This window comes from Podarcis erhardii (assembly GCF_964252035.2).
Source record: "Podarcis erhardii genome assembly, chromosome: 12".
NCBI lineage: Eukaryota > Metazoa > Chordata > Lepidosauria > Squamata > Lacertidae > Podarcis > Podarcis erhardii.
Genome location: NC_138513.1, coordinates 20,516,561 through 20,539,495, shown reverse-complemented (window position 1 = coordinate 20,539,495; position 22,935 = coordinate 20,516,561). Strand labels below are relative to the sequence as shown.

The 22,935-nt window shown below is 40.8% G+C and overlaps 1 protein-coding gene and 1 long non-coding RNA gene across 8 annotated transcripts in view; one reads left to right on the top strand and one right to left on the bottom strand.

Moving 5' to 3' along the window:
- The window catches only part of LOC309353005 (macrophage mannose receptor 1-like), a 45,993-nt gene extending 27,357 nt beyond the window's left edge, over positions 1-18,636 (top strand). Inside the window, exons 20-30 of one of the 3 annotated variants that reach the window (XM_081881848.1) lie at positions 419-561; positions 1,797-1,911; positions 3,287-3,432; positions 4,756-4,858; positions 5,661-5,893; positions 7,267-7,432; positions 9,503-9,655; positions 10,792-10,902; positions 12,823-13,011; positions 15,669-15,707; positions 17,033-18,636. In XM_081881848.1, the coding sequence (XP_081737974.1) occupies positions 419-561; positions 1,797-1,911; positions 3,287-3,432; positions 4,756-4,858; positions 5,661-5,893; positions 7,267-7,432; positions 9,503-9,655; positions 10,792-10,902; positions 12,823-13,011; positions 15,669-15,707; positions 17,033-17,262 (1,628 nt within the window). In that variant the 3' untranslated portion in view covers positions 17,263-18,636. Of the gene's footprint in view, positions 1-418; positions 562-1,796; positions 1,912-3,286; positions 3,437-4,755; positions 4,859-5,660; positions 5,894-7,266; positions 7,433-9,502; positions 9,656-10,791; positions 10,903-12,822; positions 13,012-15,668; positions 15,708-17,032 lie in introns of all 3 variants that reach the window. The other 2 variants (XM_081881847.1, XM_081881849.1) reach the window with 2 other exon arrangements.
- LOC309325755 overlaps positions 1-22,935 on the bottom strand; it is a 111,445-nt gene that overhangs the window by 52,818 nt on the left and 35,692 nt on the right. The window contains exon 3 of one of the 5 annotated variants that reach the window (XR_014149965.1): positions 13,020-13,473. The exons of the other annotated variants lie outside the window; for them this stretch is intronic. This is a non-coding gene — a long non-coding RNA (uncharacterized lncRNA). Of the gene's footprint in view, positions 1-13,019; positions 13,474-22,935 lie in introns of those variants that run through there. 5 annotated transcript variants of the gene reach the window in all.

Here is a 22,935-nt window from a genome sequence, read left to right as displayed (position 1 = left end):
AGGGGGAATGGGACAGAGCAGGCTTATGCACATTCCACAAACACCTGCAGGGGTCCGGAATGTAACCCCTGTGCAAAACAAGGACTTCCTGTATACATAATCCCCCTTCCATCCAATATGGAACTTAAAACAACACAGAGTTCATGGACAGGCTCTCTTTGAGGCTTAACCCACATAGGTTTAATTTCAGCATGGCTTCTGTATCATGTGCTTGCAGATCGCAGATTGGAATGATTGACATATACCACAGAATGTAGGAACAGTATGGTGTCTCTCACAAGCTCTATTTTCAGGAAAGTGGTGGCTGCTCTTTGTTGTTACCAATCTTTCATTTGCAATATATACTTGAAGGTCTCTGTGTGCTTTTTCACTTGGGAGTGATTTAATCTTACTGATCAAGACATAATTCCTCTTTCAGGTTTATGGTATGATACAAATTGTGGTACTGCTAATAAATTCATCTGTGAAAGGCATAACAGTTCTGTCCGTTCAACTGTTGCTCCCACAATGCCTGTACCTGTTGGGGGCTGTGCTGATGGCTGGCTTTTTTTTAATAACAAGGTAACTAAGGATCAGGTTTAAGGTGCTGGTTTTAACCTTTAAAGCCCTATACGGCCTAGGACCCTCGTACCTACGGGACCGCCTCTCCTGGTATGCCCCACAGAGAAACCTACGGTCTGCAAATAATAACATCCTCAAGGTCCCAGGCCTCAGAGAGGTTAGGCTGGCCTCAACTAGAGCCAGGGCCTTCTCGGCTGCGGCTCCAATCTGGTGGAACGCTCTGTCACAAGAGACTAGGGCCCTGCGGGACCTGACATCCTTCCGCAGGGCCTGCAAGACAGAGTTGTTCCACCAGGCCTTTGGTCAGGGCGCAGCCTGACTCCCTCCTCTGGCAACCTGCTTAGAATCTTGCTTAATTAGTTGCCATTAATTTGATTTTAATTGATTTTTATAATGTAATATTTTTAGAATGTGTGAATATTTGATTGTTTGATTGTTGATTGTTGTTAGCCGCCCTGAGCCCGGCTTCGGCTGGGGAGGGCGGGATATAAATAAAATTTATTATTATTATTATTATTATTATTAAGAAAGTGACTGCAAATATAACTGGTATATTGTCCCTTCTCAGTTATTATAGTGCATACAATGAGCTTATGACAATGCAGAGATTGCTCTCTGTGTCCACAGTTCTATGCAAGGGCTCTTTACAGAGCTTACAATGAATATTACAGTCAACTTGCATGATGGCAGCCTCATACATTTGGTGGCTGGTCAGCTGCGATCAGAGAAATTAAATGCACACAAGATGGAAAGCTTAAAAGCTCACTGCCCTGCAAAGGGGGCAAGGCCCATTCAGTGCAAAGCTTCCAAAAGGTGTGTGGGCTGTTCCAAAATATTCTGACTATACACAATTGTGGGGTTTGCACAAACCTCAGAACGTAACCCCAGCGCAAGTTGTGAGTGGGCTGTATATTACAAAAAGCATACAATTAAAAGAATATGTTATTCAATCACCCCTTTGTAAACTCCTATCAGTGGTAAATCTACACTTGTAGAGCTATCAGCAGATATAGCTGTAGTTGCCAGGGAGTCTCTCCCCCAACCTGCAGCAGGTAGGCACCTCTGCCCCATCCTCCACTCTATGATAACCCTAGTCAACAAATTTCAGATTTCTGATTCCTCTCTGAAGTCATTAAATAATCCATGTCTGCTACTCCAGTACCATTTCATGATTGTTGATTTCATTAACCATATCATGATTGATGAGAGTTTTGAGTTTGTATTCTTTCCCCCAGTGCTTCCAACTGTTTGGGTTTAATGAAGAAGACAGGAAAAATTGGTCTGATGCACGAACTGCTTGTAAAAAACAAGGAGGAAACTTGGCTTCTATAACAAGCAAAGCTTTTCAAGGTCAGTTCTTTTAAAACATATTGCTCTTATGGACTTAAAGTTTTAGAAGTCCAAGTCCTCCTGCTCAACTTCTCCTCATGCCAGAGGAACTGCTACAATGTGGCTCCTGCTCTTGCCACTCAGGTAACTTGACTAACTGCTTGTGACTTGGAGGAGCTGGAAACCAGGGCAGCGTTGCTGCAATGCACAGAGTTCCCTCCTTCCTTACATACACATATGACTTTAGCCATTCGGGTCCCCAATTCATGAACATTTTACTTGGGAGGAAGCCCCATTGAACTCTGTTGGGATTTACTTGCGAGCTTGGATGGAAACAACCCCGTTTTTGCAAATGGCACACAGTCCCAGATTAAACCCAGTGGAGGCCCCTAGGCAGTCAAAATCTCAGGGGGGCCCTCATGTGCGTGATATAGTGGGATAACATTAAACTAAGAAAGATTGATTGTAATTTTCTTTCAAGATCAAATCAATATTATTTTGATTCGTTGTCATGGGGCTCCTAAAAGGTGTGGGGCCTATAGGCTGCTGCCTACACTGCCTGATGACACAGGCATGCAAGCTACTTTTCACTGCCTCCTTGCCTCCCTTGCTGGAGAGATCTCAACCGCCATCCCTCCTCCCACATTGGCAGCCCCTTCATGCACTTGGACAGGCTCTCCAAAGTGCAGATTTATTCCTGAGTAAAACCTTCCCCTCCAACGTCACTGTAGTATAAACCCCCCAGTTGCCTGCATTTTAACAATAGACAAAGGCAGCCACCAGGGAATCTCCTTGCACCAAATTGGCACGCCAGAAATGGAGAACCGGGAGGGGGGAGGGCACAGAAACTAGGAATCTGGGAAATGACTGGGAGGCATCCAGGAGGAGGAGGACTCAAGGAAGGATGGCCATAGAGGAGAGAGAGAGAGAGATGCAGGAAGATAATGGGCTGCAAGTTAATTAAAGGATGGGCCCCCTGCAGCTCCCTTGGATGATCCTCAAGTCTCCCCAGCATGCCATGGCACACAGATTGACAACCAATGGCCTAATTCATTGAGGGTTTGAGATCCATCAGTTACCCTCACCTGGTCATTGCCAGGGTGTGGCTGCTGTTGCATGCTGAAAGCTTCTAGGAGCCACAGGTGAGAGCTGAGGGCAGGGTGGGGACCAAAGGTGGGACAAACTATCCCAGATGGAGCACGACATGCCCCCCACCCGAGGTACTATCCACCCTGTAACACCCCATACACCTCTCAGCAATATACCTGGTCATAAAATGCTTTAATTACATGGCCAGAATAGATGTGAACAACTTGGAATCTTGGTTCACTTATAGGTTAAGGGGATGTGTTTGTCGAATCTTTTACGGTGAAACGTGTCTTTTGTTTTTATTCAGCATTCCTCACGGTACATTTAAAAAGTGCTTCAACTGATGCTTGGATTGGACTGAATGATATTCATTCGGAGCACACATTTCTGTGGACAGATGGAAGTGGAGTCCACTATTTAAACTGGGCCAAAGGTTTTCCACTTTTTTGGAGTGTAAGTACTGCCTGCAAAGGTTCCCCCACTGCCAAAATAAAAAAGGTCTTCTGTACTGCATCCTGCAGTGAGACTACTTATTCAGAAAACCCATTTTATGTACCACTCTCCCATCAAATATTCATCTGGCTCCTAGTTTGTTCATTTTTAGTGCCAGCCATAGACCTTCCTCAGAATTGGTTATAAATGTACATGTTGTGCACAGAGAATGAATAGTTCCTATTTTATTTGCTAAGGGCTTGCAAAGAGTCCCAAGCAGCACTTTGAAGTTGTAATCATCAGCTGATTCTCAGGGCTTCAAAGTGTCTGCTGGGTCCAGTTCCCTACCACTACTTAAAAACTCTACAATTACTACTACTTTTTTTACAGACCAGTTTTCAGGCAGTGCCCTTCTGGGCACCTTACTCTTAGACATATAGTAATTCACATTATCTCTGATTCATCATCATAGCACAATATTCAAATACATTTTGGCTGGCAAGGATCAGCTCTAGTAAAAACAGGAGGATTTCCCCCATCTCATCTCACTATGCCATCCCCAAATCTACTCCAGAGCACTGGGGAACCCCATCAACTGATGTAGGAAGCACATGGAGGAAGGAGACAGGTAGAAGGTTCTATTGCACAAGAAGAAATACTTGTGCTGATGGAACATTCACCTTAGCACTAACTGAATACACCGCTTGTGTGGAAATGTATCTTACTGGTTGGGGTACTCATTGTGTACTATTCCTGCCAACACTGAAACTGAAAGACTCCCTGTTTCCTGGTGAGTCAGAGGAGTTGCTAGTAGAGCAGAGCTGATGAGAAAACAAGGAGAGTTGTTCATTCAGGTAAGAAGCATAGGTGTCTCAAGTCAAGGAGCCAGTCTGAAAAGGTGTTGCACCAGCAACAGCTAGGTTTCACCTAAGCAGTTTTATAGCTGGCCCTGCTACCCTACCCCACTTCCTGAAAACATCAGCATGCATCAGTTACAGATTCCTTCTCAGAAGTAGGGTTCAGAGATAGGATACCTGTTGCTGTCAAACTTGCACTGTCTGTTTAGTTAGGTTTTGGTGTGAACCTCACACCATCGCTGACCTGGAATCACAGAGGTGATTACGGAGTCATTAAGTGGTGGAGCTTGTTTCTGGGCTGGGTTCAACAGGACATTATAAGAAGTGAGAAATAATAATCTACAAACTTGGCTCAAAATAGTATAGATTAATATTTTCATCTAGTTTAAGTAGTAGAAAAGCATAATATGTTACAAAATAATCAAACCCTACATGTTATAGGTGGCTCTTGTGTTACTTGTTCCTTTGTTATATTTTTATTCCTTAGGAAGACTGTGTTTTTATGATGAAAGAGCCTGAAAATCAAGCAGGAAACTGGAAGGATGGACCATGTTCTGCTAAAAAATCCTACATTTGCCAAAGAAACTCCGGTATGTTTTTCAAAGAGAAGTAACAGATTTTTTAAAAAAAAATTATGATTGCCTGATGGAATCCAAAGCCAGTTTTCCATGTCATATTGATCAAAAAGAAAACAACATTGAAAGCTCTTAATGCATAAGAGATTCCACACTCGCCAGAATAAATCAGCTGGCAGGGGTTAGGGGAGCAGCAGTCACGAGAACCTGTTTTTATAGATGCAAAGAGGTGAACTCTAATGCCAAAGAGTTGCCACAATTATATGCCTCATTTTTTACACATCATCTCTAGGACAGGTAGGAAGAGGATGCTGGCACAGGATTTTTCAGTTTAATGTTGTTGTATTATCACTGTTCAAAGTGATAGGCTTCTTCTATGACCTATGCAAATTCATTTGAATATACGTAGAAAGTCCACTTTGAATGACTGAACTAAAGTTTTATCATCTGAGAAAGGATGGCAGATAGGAAGCTAAGTGAAATCTCTAGACTTCTCTGGAAAGAAATGAATATATGTTTCAAAAGTGCCTGTTGACTACATGTTAAGAATTTGACTTTTTTGTAACTGTAAGGAAAATGTATTCTGAGGCCTCATCCATATCATCTCTAACTATAACTTTCCTGTAATGTTATTGTTAACTCTTAAAATGTTGATTTTCAAGGTTTTTAAATGTTTCACTTCAGATTTTTAGTACTTTGAGATGTTAAAACTTAGGAGATAATGGCATTCTGAAATTTCAGTATCAAGTGAAATCAAATTTTAGGATGGTGTAGTCTAAACTGATCTCTGCCTTTTCTCTTTATTACTTTCCTATAGACCCTGCATTATCACACCCTGAAACGACAATTTCAGCCTCTGGCTATACTGTTTTTGGGAACAGCAGTTACTCTCTCATTGGCCCCCAAATGACATGGGAAGCGGCCAGGAAAAAATGTCATTCTATACAGTCAGAGCTTGCCAGCATTGTGAATCCATACATCCAATCGTTCTTATTGCTACATGTGTTAAAATACAAGGAGCCTGTGTGGATTGGCTTAAACAGCAATATGGTAAGAACATATGATATACATGAACATAAACCTGCTTATCCACATCAAGGGCTTGTATTGAGGGCATAGTTAGAAAACACAGAACTTTTAATAGCTGACTTCATTCAAAATACCCTCAGCATTACTTCCCACAAACAGCTTTGGATATAATCTGTGGGTTACCTATGAGCACGTAGGGGTAGTGCAATGGAGGAGAGTCCTCTATGCCACCCAACTTGCTACCATGGCCACTGCCCACCCACTCACTTTAAAGAAAAGTTCAAACTGCTTCAAACAGCACTTTTGCAAAATGCTTTAAGGCAGCTCCAGTGCTCCCATTGCAGGCTGAAACCCAGGAATAAGAATCCAACAGGGCCACATACACATGTATGCGCATTAGCTGATGTGATGGGAGGTGATTCTGCTTGGTCTGGGTGCATGACAAGCTCCACAGAGAGCTTTCTCATGCACCTGAAGCTGCTTGGTTTGGCTGCACACGTAGCAGGCAGCAAGGAGCTGCTAAGTGGATGGGGTCTTTCTTCTTCTAAAGGAAGAGATGTGGCTGATGTGATGGGAGGGTGATTCTGCTTGGTCTGGGTGCACGACAAACTTTGCCAGGTAGGTTACTGGCAGCCAGTGCAGAGTGATGAAGTGTGGTGACATATCATCCCATCATGCTGCCACCAATCTACCACATTCTGCACTAGCTGTGGCCTCTAGGTCATATTCAAGAGCAGGCACATTGAAGAAGTCCATGTGGGAGATCACCTGAGCATGGACAACTGAGACCCTACTACTGTGGTCCAGGAACGGCTGCAGCTAGCAACTTAGCTCAACCTGGACATAAGCAGTCCTAGCCACAGAAGCCATTTGAGACTCCAGTGATAAGTTGGAATCCAGCAGTACTCCCAAACTGTGAATCTGTTCCTTCACAAGGAACCTCCTCTCAGAGAAGGTTGTCAACCAAATTCTTTGACATAGGAACTGTCCACCTACAACACCTACAACTTATCAGGATTCAGCCCTTCTATTGACCCCTACCCATTACTGCTTCTAGACATGAGGTCAACACCTTCCTAGCCTCTCCTGATTCATATGGAAAGGAGAAACAGAGCTGTGTGCAGTCAGCATTCTGATGACATCATGCTCCATATTCCTGGATAACACCTCGCCTATTTCAATTAGATGTTAAATAGTATAGGTATTATCTCTGGTGTCACCCATATAGTAGTACTTTAAGTTAACCCCCTGAAAGATGATGGTATGTGAGAGTGTGTGTAAATAAAATGAAAAGGAGAAAAAGTAAATAATGTGGAGTTGATGTTATGGGATGCAAATGTCAAAGTTTTTTCCTAAGCCAGCATGTGATGTTCCCATGTGCATTTGAATTTTAGACTGGTGAGCGTTACAAGTGGATAAGCAACCAGAGACTAGTATATACTGATTGGGGCCCTGAAGAGCCAAAGCAGAAAATAGCATGTGTCTACTTACACCCTGATGGTCACTGGAAAACAGGAAATTGCAATGAAACATTCTTCACTGTCTGTGAGCGGCATCATGGTAAGCAAAGGAATGTATCTTTTTTAATATGGGACTTTGCCTACTCCATTTGAAGATAGAGCTGAGAAATGTGCTATTGAAACTTCTGCCTCTTTCATATGGAAAGAACTGTTACAGTTCGAACCATCAGGCCATAACTATCAGGCAAACAAAAATATGATGGAGTTACAATAAGTAATCTAGGATTTGGTAACCACATTTAGTACCCATTGATTTCAATTGAAGAGACTTAGGCAAGTGTTTTTAAGGCAGCAACCCTATATATATTAACACAGGAGTAAGCTCCATGCAACTCTGTGAACATTACTTTGAGTAAACTCTCATAGGGTTGCACTGTTAACCTACCATTGAAGATTTAAAATAGCTCACGTTTCATTAAGAGGATTCTTTTTTCTTTCTTTCTTTTGGTGGCCATTTTATGCCCATTCAGGGCATTGATTTCTCCGAGAGCAATGACATGTAATATTACAAATAGTTGGGAACAATGCCAGCTCTAAATTTGAGATTTCTGCCAAAGCACCAGCTGATGGGCACAGCACCCTATGCTGGGGTGTCGTCCTGCTGGGCTTATCAGGTGGTGACAAGAATGCTCTGATGAGCACCAAGCATCCCCCAGTCTTCCTTACAATTTCTCATAATGCTCCTAATGTAGCATCTGCCGGAAGCCCATGTCCTCTCCTGGTATGTCCTACAGAGGAACTTACGGTCTTCAAACAAAAGCATCTTGAAGGTCCCAGGCCACAGAGAGATTAGGCTGGCCTCAACTAGAGCAAGGGCGTTTTCGGCTGTGGCTCCGATCTGGTGGAACGCTCTGTCGCAAGAGACTAGGACCCTGCAGGACTTGACATCTTTCCGCAGGGCCTGCAAGACAGAGCTGTTCCACCAGGCCTTTGGCCAGGGCACAGCCTGACTCCCTCCTTTGGCAATTTTCACAGAACTCTAGCCCAATGGTTGCCATCAAATTGATTTGAATTAATTTTATAATGAAATTAATTTAGCATGTTGTATTATTTTATTGGTCAGACATGAGTCTGACCAAACTGCGAGAGGCAGTGGAAGACAGGAGTGCCTGGCGTGCTCTGGTCCATGGGGTCACAAAGAGTAGGACACGACTAAACGACTAAACAACAACAATTATTTTATTGTTGTTAGCCGCCCTGAGCCCGGCTTCAGCTGGGGAGGGCGGGATATAAATAAAATTTATTATTATTATTATTAGTAGTAGTAGTAGTAGTAGTAGTATTATGTGCAGGGGGGTGGGAAGGCAAAGCAGGTATTACTGGTGGGCCCTGCCACTGTGCCCAAGGATGCCATGAACTGACAATGGTTTTGGCTATGACTCAAATGAGATAAATTTAAATATTTTCCAATAAAATATTTGAGGGTACTGCCCCCCAAGTTGATTGGCATTGCCATTCAAATGGCGGGAGTGTCATTGATTATGTGGGGCAGGGCTTAGCTCCCCCCCCCAAATATTTTTTTCAAGTTGGCACTCCTGGCGCAGTTGTAACAGTTTTGGGATGGGTAAAAAAAAATAATCACGTGATATCCCCTAGCATTTTGCCAACAAAGTGATCTGAAAAATACAGACATGATAGTTTGTAGGTAAGAAACCTGCTATCAGTCGGGGAGTTATTTTGCTAGGCACCTTTAAAATTGATTCTGCAGAGGAAAAGAATTAAATTATTCACTTTCTGTGTAAAATTATTGACTCTAATTATATGCTTAACCTGTCAATCGCAGCACAGCTTTCCCTCCTTGCCTCTCCCAGTCTCATATTTGCTCTCCTTCCCCCCATCACTTCATGTTTATGTTCTGGACACTTATCTGCAACAGTTTTTTAATGCCTGGATTGGCACCATGAAGCTCTTCTGAGGGCCCTGCTTTGACATGTGCAAAGCTGCAGACATCTCATTTCACTAGCCCAAGATGCCACTAGCCCAAAATGCCACCTTGATATTCTGCTTCATCTCATGGTTTGGGATTTGTTTGCACATCCTTAGTATTTATAGGTTTCTAATATATTTATTTATTTAAAATAAATAAAATAAAATACTTGTTTCATAATAGGCAAAATCCCAACTGAACCTCCAGAGGCACCAGGAAAATGCCCTGAATCAAAACAGAACCTGATATCTTGGATACCTTTTCGGGCACATTGCTATAAATTCTTCACTGGTTGGTTTGATCGCCCGAGAGCACACTTCAAATGTTCTCAGTTAGGTGAGTATTGTTTTGAATTAGATCATGACATAAATTTTCCATGCTAGGAAACTCCTAGTTAGTATGTAAAACCAATGTGGTAAGTGGATGGTGTTGCAGGGAAGTCCTATCCTATGCATGTCTATCAAGAAATATGTCCCATCAAGTTCAGTGGAGCCTAAGCTAAGTAAGTGGGTACAGGATTTTAGCCTTGGACTTTGACCAGAGAGACAGAGGTTCAATTTCTTGCTCACCCACAAACCTCACTGGATGCCTTGGGCCAATCCCCCACCTTTTAGCTTAATATGTCTCACTCGGTTGCTATGATGATAAAGCAGGAAAGAAGGTAGCCTGGAATTGACCCTGTAGTCCTTGGAGGTACTGTAGAATGGCAAGGCACAGCAAGTGGGGTTTCTGGCTGACGATGCTGCCCACACTTACTTTGGGAGAGGCCAAGTTGAGGGAAGATTGGAAGAACAGGTGGTTTGTCCTTCAGAGCACTCAGGTCATCAGCAAATGCCTGACTGTGCTGATCCCTAATAATAAATCTTTCTATTGTTGGGTGCTTCTGTGTGAGGTGGGTTGTGCTGTTCTTTTACTTATCATCCTCATTTGTCGAACCAAGAGATTTATGTATGAATCTTACTGAATGAAAGTTCATTGGTGGGGTGTTAAAAAGCCACATGCCATATGCACACACACATTTATTAACTTTCCATTTTATTTCCTCCGCAGTACCTTTGAGCCCAGATAGAATGTTGCTCCACTGGGGCCAGAGAAGCACTGTGGGGAAACAAAAATTGTGTGTGCCAGCAGCAGTGCTTTCCTTCTAAGCTGACTTATGATCATACATAACAGATGGACATCTAACTTCTGCTTAGAAACTTCCAAGGAAGGGGAGTCCACCACCTCTCATGGGAGTCTTTTCCACTGTTGGAATCTCCTTCCTTGTAATTTGAAACTAATGGTCAGTTTTGCCAGTGTGTATCTATTAAACATGTTGTTGCTTCTGTTTCGTCTTACCTGCCCCTAAGGTCCCAGAGCAATTTACAATGATAAAAGTATGCAGTATGAAAATTGTAATTATTTAAATAAATTAAAGGTGGTATGACAAATTCTTAATGAATTAAGAATTTAACTCATCTGATGTTTCCTAGGTAGCACCTTGGCTTCTATAGAAGATTTAGCTGAACTGAAATTTTTAGTGGAGCACACACAGCAAAACACACGTTGGAATTATTGGATAGGATTAATTAGAAATATTGAAGGTAACTGTTTTACAGTCAATGTTTATACTATAATAACATTTATAATACTTATTTCTAATATAGTTATTTATTAAAACAATGTATATATACAATATTCTCTATGTGGTTTACAAGAAATGCAATATAAGAAGGTAAAAATTGGTTAAAACTATAAACACTTTTGGAAGTGAAACAGCTCAGATGATACCTAACTCCCAGAAAACCTTTGTACATCAAGCCCAACAGTTTTTCCATGTGCTTGAGGGGTCACACCAGCATAAGAATGTAAAGCAGATGTGGTGGGAATGTTCAAAGGTGAAGTTGTTTTAGGAAAATGTTGTCCAGGGAATTTCTTTAATTGCATCTCAGTTTTCTCCTTTTTTTTTTTTTGCATTAGCTAATATATGGAAGAAATTGAACAGTTGAAAAGCATAGAATTTGTAACACTTCTTCTAATGGCAGCATGTACAGCCATAGGTAGTAATTGGAAAACTTAAAATTTTCTAGAAATAGACTAATGTTATAACACAGTTTGGCAAACAGCCTTGCTGGAATTATTGAAGATAGACACCAGTTTAGAAATGAGACAGTTTCCTTGGATTTAGGTGGAAAGGAGAAATAGAGCTGGGTGTCATGGACCCTCAAAACTCTCCCAGTGGTTTCATGTAAATGTTAAATAGCATAGGCAACAGAACAGAACCATGAGAGACCCCGCAGGCCAACGGCCAAGCCATCAAGCAGGAGTCCCCCAGGAGTCCTCCAGGAAGGAATAGAGCCACTGTAAAACAGTGCCTCCAAGTCCCATCCCAGCAAGGTGGCCCAGAAGGATACCATGGTCAATGGTATTGTAAGCCACTGAGAGGTCCTGCAGAACCAACACACTCCCCAGTTCCTGTCATAAGTCATCCACCAAGGCTACCAAAGCCATCTCTGTCCCATAGTCAGGCCTGAAAACAGATTAAAATGGATCCAGATAATCCATCTCCTCCAGAAACCGATAGGGCTGAGATGCCACCATATGCTCCAGAGCCTTGCCCCAAAAGGGATGTTGGAAACTAGAATATTTGTATTTAGCCTAGCAAACTAAAAAAATAAATATGTTGTTCCCAGTGAGCTTGAGGTAAGTGTGCTTGAAGCTATAGCTTCAGATCAGAAGAATAACAGTCTACATTAGGAAATGGCATCTATATGTTAAAGTTCACTTTATGAAAAAGCAGAGCACTTGTGGGAGTTTTGGGTACTGATCTAGAAAAAGTTTTAGGTATGAAAAATATGTACAGGGAGCCCCCCCCCCAATTTATGCGCATTCAGTATGTGTGTGACCATGTATACGTGAATCACACCAAATGCAGAAGTGACCTGGAAACGTCATAAAGACAGCACTGAAATATCACTAAAAGGGCAGAACAGGGTTGGGATGGGGTTTTTGCAGGCTTTTTTCAGTGGGTTTCAATTATACACGATGTGATGCCTTTGAATGTAATTCCCATGTAAACAGGGACCTGCCTGTAATTCCTAGTTTAGAGAAAGGAGAAAAAGAGATGTATCTACTAGTCATTTTAAAAAGAAATACTACATCTAATCTGGTTTTGATCCCAAGCAGTGTGAGCAGTCCCTGCTCTTCTATGTTGTCTATAAAACTTCTATGTTGTCTATATAAAAAAAGCTGCTCCTCAGAGCCAGGCAGCTGTCCAAAATAGAGCTCAGTATGGTCTGGGGGAATGCGGGGGGAGGGGGCACTGTAGCCAGAAATCAGACACCCTCCCCATACTGTTAGTGTATTCAGTGTTCTGATATAATATGGCTGGTTGCTTGTATATTTTCCAAACTAAAAATGGTGAGTGTGTTTTTAAATTGTGTTTCCATATAGAACACCTTGCAATCTTTGTGCTGCTCCTTCCCTTTTTAGTCATTACAGCATCTGTTGATTTTAATAATTAGGAGAATGGTTATGGGAAGATAAGACTGAAGTAGATTTTGTCAACTGGAAAGCAAATGAGCCCACATTCGAGCCTGAAGATTATTCCTCTTACTATAGTGGCATCTGCGCTTACATGAAGGCAGATAATGGGGAGTGGTACAAGGAACACTGCAGAAGATATAACGGATTTATTTGTAAAAGACACAAAAGTAAGACATTTTCTTATTTATTAGCAATAATTCTTATTCAAAACAGTATTTAATTGTTGAGGTGAGTTGTATAGAACTACAGTGAATGTCTTAGTACAGTCTTGTGTAATTTTTTTCTGGCTAGATTCATATTACTATAAGTTTATCCGTGTCATCTCTTTATCTGCCCTCCTCTTAAAGTTGTGTAACAAAGGTGTTTCTGTGAGACTACTGCCCAGAGAGGGACTGTTTCCTGTCTCTGCATGTTTATAATAATCTGCCTTCTTCTATCCTTACTAGCAAGTTCTCAGTGGGGTTTTTTTTTGGGGGGGGGGTGCAATCTTTCCCAACTGCCTTTCTTTTTCTTGCACATTCCATCAAATTGGTCCTACTTTTGTGTGTGTGTCCTCCATACTCTTTGTTACTTCCCATTCTCTTTCCAACCTCTGGCTGACCTTACTGGAGCTTCCAGTCATCAACTCTCTAACAACAAATGGTAAAAGATAGAACCAAAGCTAGAGAATAATCATTTTCACTACTTCTATATTTAATAATGTTATTAACATTTGATAAATATATAATAGCAAAGGTTCCCACTATTATTTACAGTCCTCAGAATGGGTGTATTCAACATTTTAATAAATCGTTCCTTTTATTCAATAGTTTTAAGGCTAAGGTCACCATGCCTGATTTTGCTAAGCATAGGGATTGAGTGAACAGACCGAACATTTCAAATTCAAAACTTGGTCCCCATTTTTAAACAGTAACATATTTTCTAATTGAAAGAAGCACATCTGGAAGCAAATGTCCTATCTGAGGTGCATTTTTATTCTCTCCCTGTAATATTATTACACTCACACCAATTTCCAAGTGATAAGACCCTCTCCAGTCATCTGTACTCTTCAGTTGCAAAAGAGTAACTTAATACTCTCCAGGGCAATTTTACTTAAAGAAACAGATTTGGTGACTTAATAGTCCCCTTTCTTTTTTGTCCATTACCTCCAAGGAAGGATCTTGAGAATCAGGAGTGCAGACCTACTGAGAGATATGTGCACAGCCAATGCATACATGGCAGATACACTGGCAGTCCCCATCCTAAACTCCCAGACCTTGCCATATCTCCAGAATTCAATGTTTACACTAGGCTAGAGACAAAGGAACTGGCAGAGTCCTTGTTTACCTAGGAATGTCCCATCAAGAATCAGTTTTGCTCTAGTTTATCCTCTGAGTATTATATAGAAGGGTAAAAATGTGCAGCACACTAAGCTATTTCTGGAAAAGTTGAAATACAAATGTGGTAAATGGATAATAATTGCGTATTTATTTCACAAGATTTATATATTGCTTGGTTGTAACAAAACCGCAGATAAGACTTGTAGGTAGCAATTGATTACACTGGATGGAAAAGCAGAAGGTTAGCTTATTGAGACATTTGTTCCAAAAGGTGATATATTTCAGTCTACAGGGGATCGGTTCTTGGCAGAGAGTTACAAGTGTGCCACATTTATTCAGAATTCCATGCCAATGAAACCAGCAGGACCTGTTTCCAAATAAATTACTTTTACTGCAACACTTTTCTTAACAAGAACAATGAAATCAGCTGAGGGAGAAATGGAGAGGGACCAATTTGAAAGCATAAGAAGCAGTTATACTAAAGCTAAGCAGGTCTGAAAGTTACCTGGATATGATACTACCCCGAGCCATATGTAAACTGCCCTAATCTCTTGGGAAGAAGTACAGGATATAAGTATACCAAGCAGAGGAATAATTAGGAGGTCCAAGGGCCCAATCTACTTGAATGCAATCCTTTCAATAAACTCCCTCTCCCTACCCCCCACATTCCCCATTAAATCCATTCCATGTACAGTGGTACCTCGGGTTAAGAACTTAATTCGTTCCGGAGGTCCGTTCTTAACCTGAAACTGTTCTTAACCTGAAGCACCACTTTAGCTAATGGGGCCTGCTGCTGCCGCCATGTCACTGGAGCACAATTTCTGTTCTCATCCTGAAGCAAAGTTCTTAACCCAAGGTACTATTTATGGGTTAGCGGAGTCTGTAACCTGAAGCGTATGTAACCCAAGGTACCACTGTAGTTTGTTTCTAGGTACTCCAGTCAATTTGATAATGTCACCTGACCACCTATTGGTTCCTTGTCAAATGATGCTTGAAATAGCTTGCTGCTTACATAACACAACTGATTTTAAAAGCTCACATTTATTTTTTGAAAGTTATTTCTGTAACCTGATCCTGGTATTCCACAACAAAAGCTAAAGAGAAGAATCATTCAGTGAACCATTCACATTTTAAACACTTTTCTAACTTGTGAGAACTTAACATTCATTTCAATTTTTAAAAGCTACTCATGGTAGAATCCATTATACGACAATATTTGAATGTTCAATTGACCATTCCTACATTTTTTTTAATAGATAATGCTGGCTGAATTTGCTGGCAAGCAGACTAACTTTCCTTTTACTCTTCCACATTAGTCTGGCTCACTTTATTGCTAATCAAAGCTCTGAACGGAAAAAAAAAAGGTTAATAATACTGTCTTGCATACCTGTCTTACCTACTATGTTGAAAACATTTGCTTCTGTAGTTTGCTATTACTGTAGATAGATGATAAATAGATACACACAACAATCACACACACCTTAAACATTTCTTTTGTTTTACAGTTATTGAAGAGACAACTAAGTCACCTACAAAAACTGCAGGTAAGACTGGGTTTTTTTAAAAAAAAACCTCAGGTAAAATTACAAGCATCTGTGCTATCCAGAACATTGAGCCAAACATTCTCCAAAAACAACTTCTGACTCAAATTTCTAGGCGTGGGTTGATGCAATAACTGGGACCATAACAAACCCTCAACTCAGCATCTTTCGCCATAGTGGTCTGCTCCTTCCTCTTGTGCACAACAATTCTGAGTTGTTCCACTATTCCCCAGTGAAGTAATGTCTTCAGTATTCCTTTGTTTATTTTTTCAGATATCTATATACTGTATACTGTATACTATATACTATATAATGAAGAAGTGTGCATGCACATGAAAGTTCATACCAATAACAAACTTAGTTGGTCTCTAAGGTGCTACTGGAAGGAATTTTTTTTTATTTTGTTTCTATATACTGTTTAATATTCAGAATTTCTAAGCCATGTGCATAATATGTATTTCTAAGTACTCTCAAACTGCCTCTGCTCTGCTATATGCATTTATGTAAACATTGTTTGATTAGAGAACTGCATCACAATATTCAGATAGATGTGAATTCCAAAGGATAGCTGTGTTTCAGTTTGTGTGTTGTTCTAGAAAGTGTATTTGGTAGGTTCACCTTTATATGTGAAATCAAATTTTCCCCATGTTCCTACCACACCCAGGCAGGCAGAAATCAACAACTGAAGCTTCTTCTAGCATAAGCTCTTCAGTTTATGTAGGCACTAATACATTTCCCTACTGGGGGAAAATGATGGCAACTCTTCTTTCTTCTGAAAAACTGCTACTATGAAGCAGGACAGTTGAGGAGTGGGTGAGAGATCTCGTTGTAATGGAGTATTCTATAGTGTTTTGCGTATAAGATGGAAGCACAAAAGGCAAATCGTCTTTAATCTACAGATGCACAGAATAATAGTATCCTATTTAAGATGTGGTGCAAAGACAACTGGGTGAAGGTATACTATTGCCTTGACATTTTGGGTTTTTTTCAGTTGCATTGCAACATCCAGCTTCTTTTGGGCTGGATTCCTTCACAGCCTGCCAAAGCTATTTTCTTTTTTTAAAAAAGGGGTGTACTCCTATTTTAAGAGGAATCTGAGCTACTCCAGTGCATCTTTTTTGCTTCTGCGTCCCCTTCCCTCCTTGCAGTCAGGTGACCATTTCATTGGCTGGTAAGTTTTCAGCACACTATGCTTATGTGCAGAAAATACCACCCAGACATCCCTCCTGTTCTTACAAGGGGGTTGTCACTGGTTTGCCATAGTATATAGTATTCAGTGTTGTCTATTATATTTTATATATATATATTACATTTTCCCCCGTTGGCAGAGCAAGAAGATAGTTCTGCATCAGAACGTGGCCGAGTTATAAAGGTGGTTTTCCCAGTGTTCTTCATCCTCATCCTCATTGGTGCAGGCACTGCACTTTATATTGTCTACAGAAGAAGATTTCGACAACAACAAACTACTGGTAGCTTCGACAACGCTTTGTATCATGACAATAGGATTCTTATTCAGAATAATGAGTCAGAAGTGCACGTGGAGGACAAAGGAATGTAATGTTATATGCACTTACCTGTGAGTAAGTCCCAGAGAGCTCAATAGGAGTTACTTCTGAATTGACAGGTATAGGATTGCACTGTTTATTCATTCATTTCCGAGAAGTAACCATTGTTGGGAATGGTTTGTCCCAAGCCTTAATATGCAAGGGTACTTTCTATGATCATGCTTATTATGTGGCATTCTCTGAATGCATAATTATTATTTAGTGAAAACATATTCACAAAATATGTTCAAATTAAATATTACTTGACTTGAAAAATTAAGGATTATGTCATTGTTATCCTTTGGCAACCCAGGTACTGCACAATATTTTTGCCATGCATGAAAAAAAACCCACTTGTCCGGTGTTGTAGAAAGAGCAAGGGGTGTATCTCACCCTCTTTCACTCTTCCAGAAAAGATAATAATCAAGATGCTTTTTGTTCTTTTTAAAGGATTCAATATGTGCAGCCCAGGTTCTGATTCAGTACCTAATTTTGTATCCATAGATAGGCCTATTTCTGATTGCATTGTATGTCTAGCCTTTGTTTGTTTGGTGGCATTTCTGCTTATGGCTTAAAATGGCATGGTTTTATTTGTTTTCTTAAATATGATAGTGAAATGTTTCTTTGTGTCCACCCTTGCACTTCTCCTCCAGAAGTGCCAATCATCAGTATGAAAATAGGCTTCCATATGTGCAGCCCAGGTGCTAAGTAAGAAAGAGTAACTGCATACATAGCACCTAGTTGTAAATGCATTTTCTTACCTAAGACTGTTTCTGCCTATAGAGTGTCTTGTTAGAGGGCATGTCTTTGGGTTAGGGTATCGTTTAGCAGGTTTTGTTGGTATTATTATTGCCCCGATCGTCTAAAATGTTTTAAATTGTTTTAAACTGCTTTTAAAGTTGTGTGTTTTTAAAATTGGGGTTTTGTTGTTGTTTCCATTGAAAATTGCAGTGGTGACCTCAGTGGCCCAGCTATTCTCCTATCTTGACAGGTTAGCCTAAATTCTGTTGGCTATGCTCTGGTAACCTCTATGTTAGATTATTGCCACATGTTATATGTGGGGTTGCTTCTGAAGACAGTTTGGAAACTTCAGCTGGTACAGAATTTGGCAGCCAGGCTGTTCACCAAGGCAAGATGGTTTGAGCATATTACACCAATCTTGGCCCAATTACACTTCATTACATATCTTTAGGCATTGGGCAAAAACATTTTGCTTCAACCCGGACTTTGACTGATTAACATTCTAGGGCCTTTTAAATGTGTTGTGGGGGCTTGTTTGTTTTTGTTATATTAACTATTTTGTGCTCTCATTTTGTATTTTTAAGTTGTGAACCCCTCTGTGATCTTTGGATGAAAGGTGATATACAAATCTAACTAACTAACTAAATAAAAATTAAACCATACAAATCAGTATCTGCAACGTGTTCCTTAAAAATTCTACACTGGCATCACACACCCATTCAAATATTATTACAACACAGCAACAAACTGCTGGGAAAGGTGATGGGGACTTTTCCCCTCTCTCAGGTGTAAATGGTTTATTCTGGAATCAAATTCATCAAGAGATATCGGAAATTATTAAAACACACATTCACATTTCTCCTCAGTTATCCTACTAAATATGTGGACAGATTCTATGACGACATTTCACCAAAAGGAACTTTTGATATGGATGCTGTTAGCTGCCAGGATCTCTACAGCACAACAGTGGAAATATTTTTTTTATTTTTTAAAAAAATCTGACTATATCCTGCAAAATTCCCCAGAACATTCAGGAATCCACCAAATTCAATATGTCTCCATGGGAAGACCACCTGATGGCTTAGGTTAGGGGAGAAGTATTGTCTGATCTAGTTCTACACATTTACACTAGCGCATGGTACTTCTCTTATTACTCTGAAATGTGGGTATTATTTATGTCATCATTTCTGCATTGGCAGACTTGCCACATGTACTCCTCCACCACTTCATTTTGTCCAGAGAGTAAGATTCTTTCATTAAAAATGCACCCCATGGATCTAATTACAGAATATATGCACACAGCACACTGATAGCATAGGGGAAATCTGAAGTGTGCAGGTTTCATCCTTTATTCCTCACAATTGCTGTGCAATTGTAAGGCAGCTCAAAGCTCATTTACTAAGTTCGTCAAGATAAGTAGTTCACTGGTTCAGTAGTGGCTGTTGCTCAGTAAATTGTGGTCCTCTATCAGAAAGCTGCACACTACCAAGGGGGCATCATTAAAATATAATATCCCACACTGCTGTGTAAATAAAACTAAACTCTTATGCTGAACTGCTGGCACATATAGAGTTGTTTCTGCTATTAGCCAAGAAGTGAGTATGATAAAGCTTATTAACATCCCCATGTTGTTCAGCTGCTGACAGTGATGGAAATAACTGTGCAATACAGAAATCTGGGGCCCTTGTTCATGGATGTCAGGGGTTCAGGGAGAGAGGCGCAGATGAGGGAGGAGACAGAGAGCGAGGGGGAAGGATTCCAGGGTGACGAGGAAGAGGACGACAATGACCCAAGATTGTCCATGAGTCCGTCCAGTGAATCGGAGGACTCCCAAAAGGGAGCCCCTCTGGTCAAGCCAAGGGGAGCTAGAGGGGGAAGCAGTCAGGAGCAGGGAAACGAAGGGGGAACCCCCAGTGGGAGTTGGAGATCGGGACCGGCTGCTCCGCCGGAACGGAGTGAAGGGGGTGGAGTGACCAGTGTGTCAGAAGGAGCAGAACAGGAAGCAGACTTCCACTTAGACTTCAGACTTCACCTGAGTTCCCCCAATTCCTGTTTTCCCATGTAGAGCTAAGGAAGTATTTGTGAAGATCACCTTCACTCTTGCTCCAGTGAGAGCATCAACTGAATCACAGCAAATCTAAATCTAACTCATGGTGTTTACTGTATTAGCCCGAATATAAGCCGCACCTGCAAATAAGCCACACCTTTAAAATTCAAGGGGGGGGGGAGTCAAAATATGATGTGTGGAATTACGTTTCAGGTTGTTTACCCAGTACAGCCTCCAGACATCAATTCAGAAGTTCAGCAGCCTCTCTGGGACCAGCAGACATAGACAGAGGTCATCTTCACACTGCTGATACTTCAGATCTCCAGAAGAATAGGAGGCAGAATAGAACCCTGAGGCAGTCCATACACATGGAACAGAAATCCGCCAACGGCACCTTCTGAAAATGATTCTCCAGGAAGGACTAGAGACACCATAACACTGTGCTCCCCCGCCTCAGTCCCAATTCAGACAGCTGATCCAGAAGAACTTTACAGTTGGTATTAAAAGCTGCTGAAATGTCCAGGAAAATCAATAGGGTTGCACTCCCACCATCCATTCCCTGGCAAAGGTAATCCTTGTCGTGAGCTAATGAGAGATAGATGCCCTTATCTGTGGATTCAGCGATCCAAATGCTGGCTAACAGTCGTATGCATGACTTTAATGGAGTGCATCCCTCTGATTATATTTGCATTTAGGGAATTATTATGCATTACATAGCACTGGCTGTCTTGACTAAACCATGCATTCATCCTTAGAAAAATTTCAGGCAACCGTGTGATTGGCCCAATTGGGGGGGGGGGGGGGAAATCCAGCAGCCTTTATTAGGGCTGACTAATATATCACAAAGTCATGTTACATGTAAAGCAAAACCATAACATTAATGGAGGGGAGAAGGGAGATTATGGAAATGCCTGGAATTCCACATAATCTAACTATCTTGAGGTGGAACATGGGAAGTTTTATGTAGACTGAATTAAATTACAGTATATTGTGGTAGGGTGCAAAATAGATTTCAGACTGCATCAAGGGCTACTGGGACATAGAAACATGAATGGTTGTTACCCCCTTTTAAAAAAAAATATACAAGTTAGCCATTATTTGGCTCTATCTCCAGCAGTGAGCAGAGAATAAGAATCCAAGTGGGCCACAGAGCATGCCCTTGTCTGCAATGCTTCCATTTAGAATCCAGCACCCCCCTGTCTCCATGCCGAAATACAGCAGCTCCAGAACGTGGGCAGAAGGTAGCAGAGTAGCAGATGTGTCGGATTCAACTCCTGTGCAAAGTTCAAAATAAAATATATATACTCAGGCAGTAGAATTCTTCAGTAATAGTTTACTGAGGTTCAAAAGCGCACAGGATCTTTCTGGATCCCCAGTAAGGTTCAAAAACTTCAGCTCATAAGACTGTATCCAGTTACAGAAGCAAAACACACAGGATAACAGAAAGTAGAACCACTCAGGCAGGAGATATTGATTTGAACGTATTGCAGAACAACCCACTTCCCCAAAAAGATGGGAGACTTTTTGCAAGAAGGACTTTTTTGGGGGGGAAATGTGCTGGGAAGAGTGGGATAACATTGGCATTGACCCAACATCATCTAACCTCCCTGCAAGCAAATCAGAACGAATGTTTGATAAATAGCCAATGTCATCTACTCTCCCTGCAAACAAATCAGGATGAATGTTTGCTACCGGTAAATGGGTTGCCTGGAAGGAGCCCAAATAATAAAAATGGATATAGATGTTTCTTTCTTAAGTTATTCTTACTTTAAGGAGTGGAGGAGGGCCTGGAATCTAGACATTCTGTGAATGAAATAGAAAGCATTTACATTTTCAATACTTTTTTTTCTTTTGCAGGAAAATATCATTTAAAAGACAGAAGTGCTTCTTGATTACTTTATAATTTTTAATGGATAAATTGTTCTGCAGATATGTATCTAACTAGGATATAGTTGCATAAGATATACACTTAAAATAGTTAGCTATATTTTACAATGTACTTTCTGAAACCTGCCAGGAAGAACTTGTACAAAATGTCTATCCACCTCCCTTGTTACCTTAAGTACAACTCTCTCCATAGCAACCAGAAACTTTTCAAAGCAGGAATAAACTAATCCTCTCTGGCTTGCAGAGCAGAGCCAAGGAATTTAAAAAACACTGGGCTTCCCAGCAGCTTAATACTTTGAGGGATTCAAAAGGCCACAAAGCTAAAGATACACAGTCCTCCCTTTTATCCCCCAGAGCAAAGGTAAGAGGAGAGAATTCAAGATGGGGGTTTCCTTCTAACATTTTTTCAGTTTTAAATCCTTTCCTGGTGCCACCCTAAAACTATTTTTAATCATCAAAAGCCCTTCTTCAACATCCACACAGTTGTTAATTTCCCATCTGACTGTACGCCAGGCACTGTTTTGGCAGGCATTATTAGCTGCTTCTACTTTTATAGCTTCTTAGCACTGCTTTATTTTGTAATGAAACCTACATTCTTTTACAGTAAATCAGGTCTGATGTTGTGTATAACAGGCATGAATGCTGTATGGAGGATGCTTCCAGTAAAGGGATGCATGCATACATTGATGTGTTTGTTTAGGGAAGCTTTTAATGTTTAACAGACCACTGTATTTTAATTTTTTGCTGGAAGCCACCTAGAGTGGCTGGGGAAACCCAGCCAGATGGGCAGGGTATAAATAATAAATTGTTGTTATTATTATTATTATTGGCTACAGTAGGTCAAACTTCCTATTTCAAAGCAAAAGTTTGTCTTTTGATACAGAAGGTATATTGTATTGGGATGAAGGACATTTTATGAGCGATGTCCTTTGCCAGTGCTTTTTTTTCTAAAAAAATGTTTAGGGGTACTGTCATTTTCCTACTCATATTTAAATACTGCCCCCCAATGAGG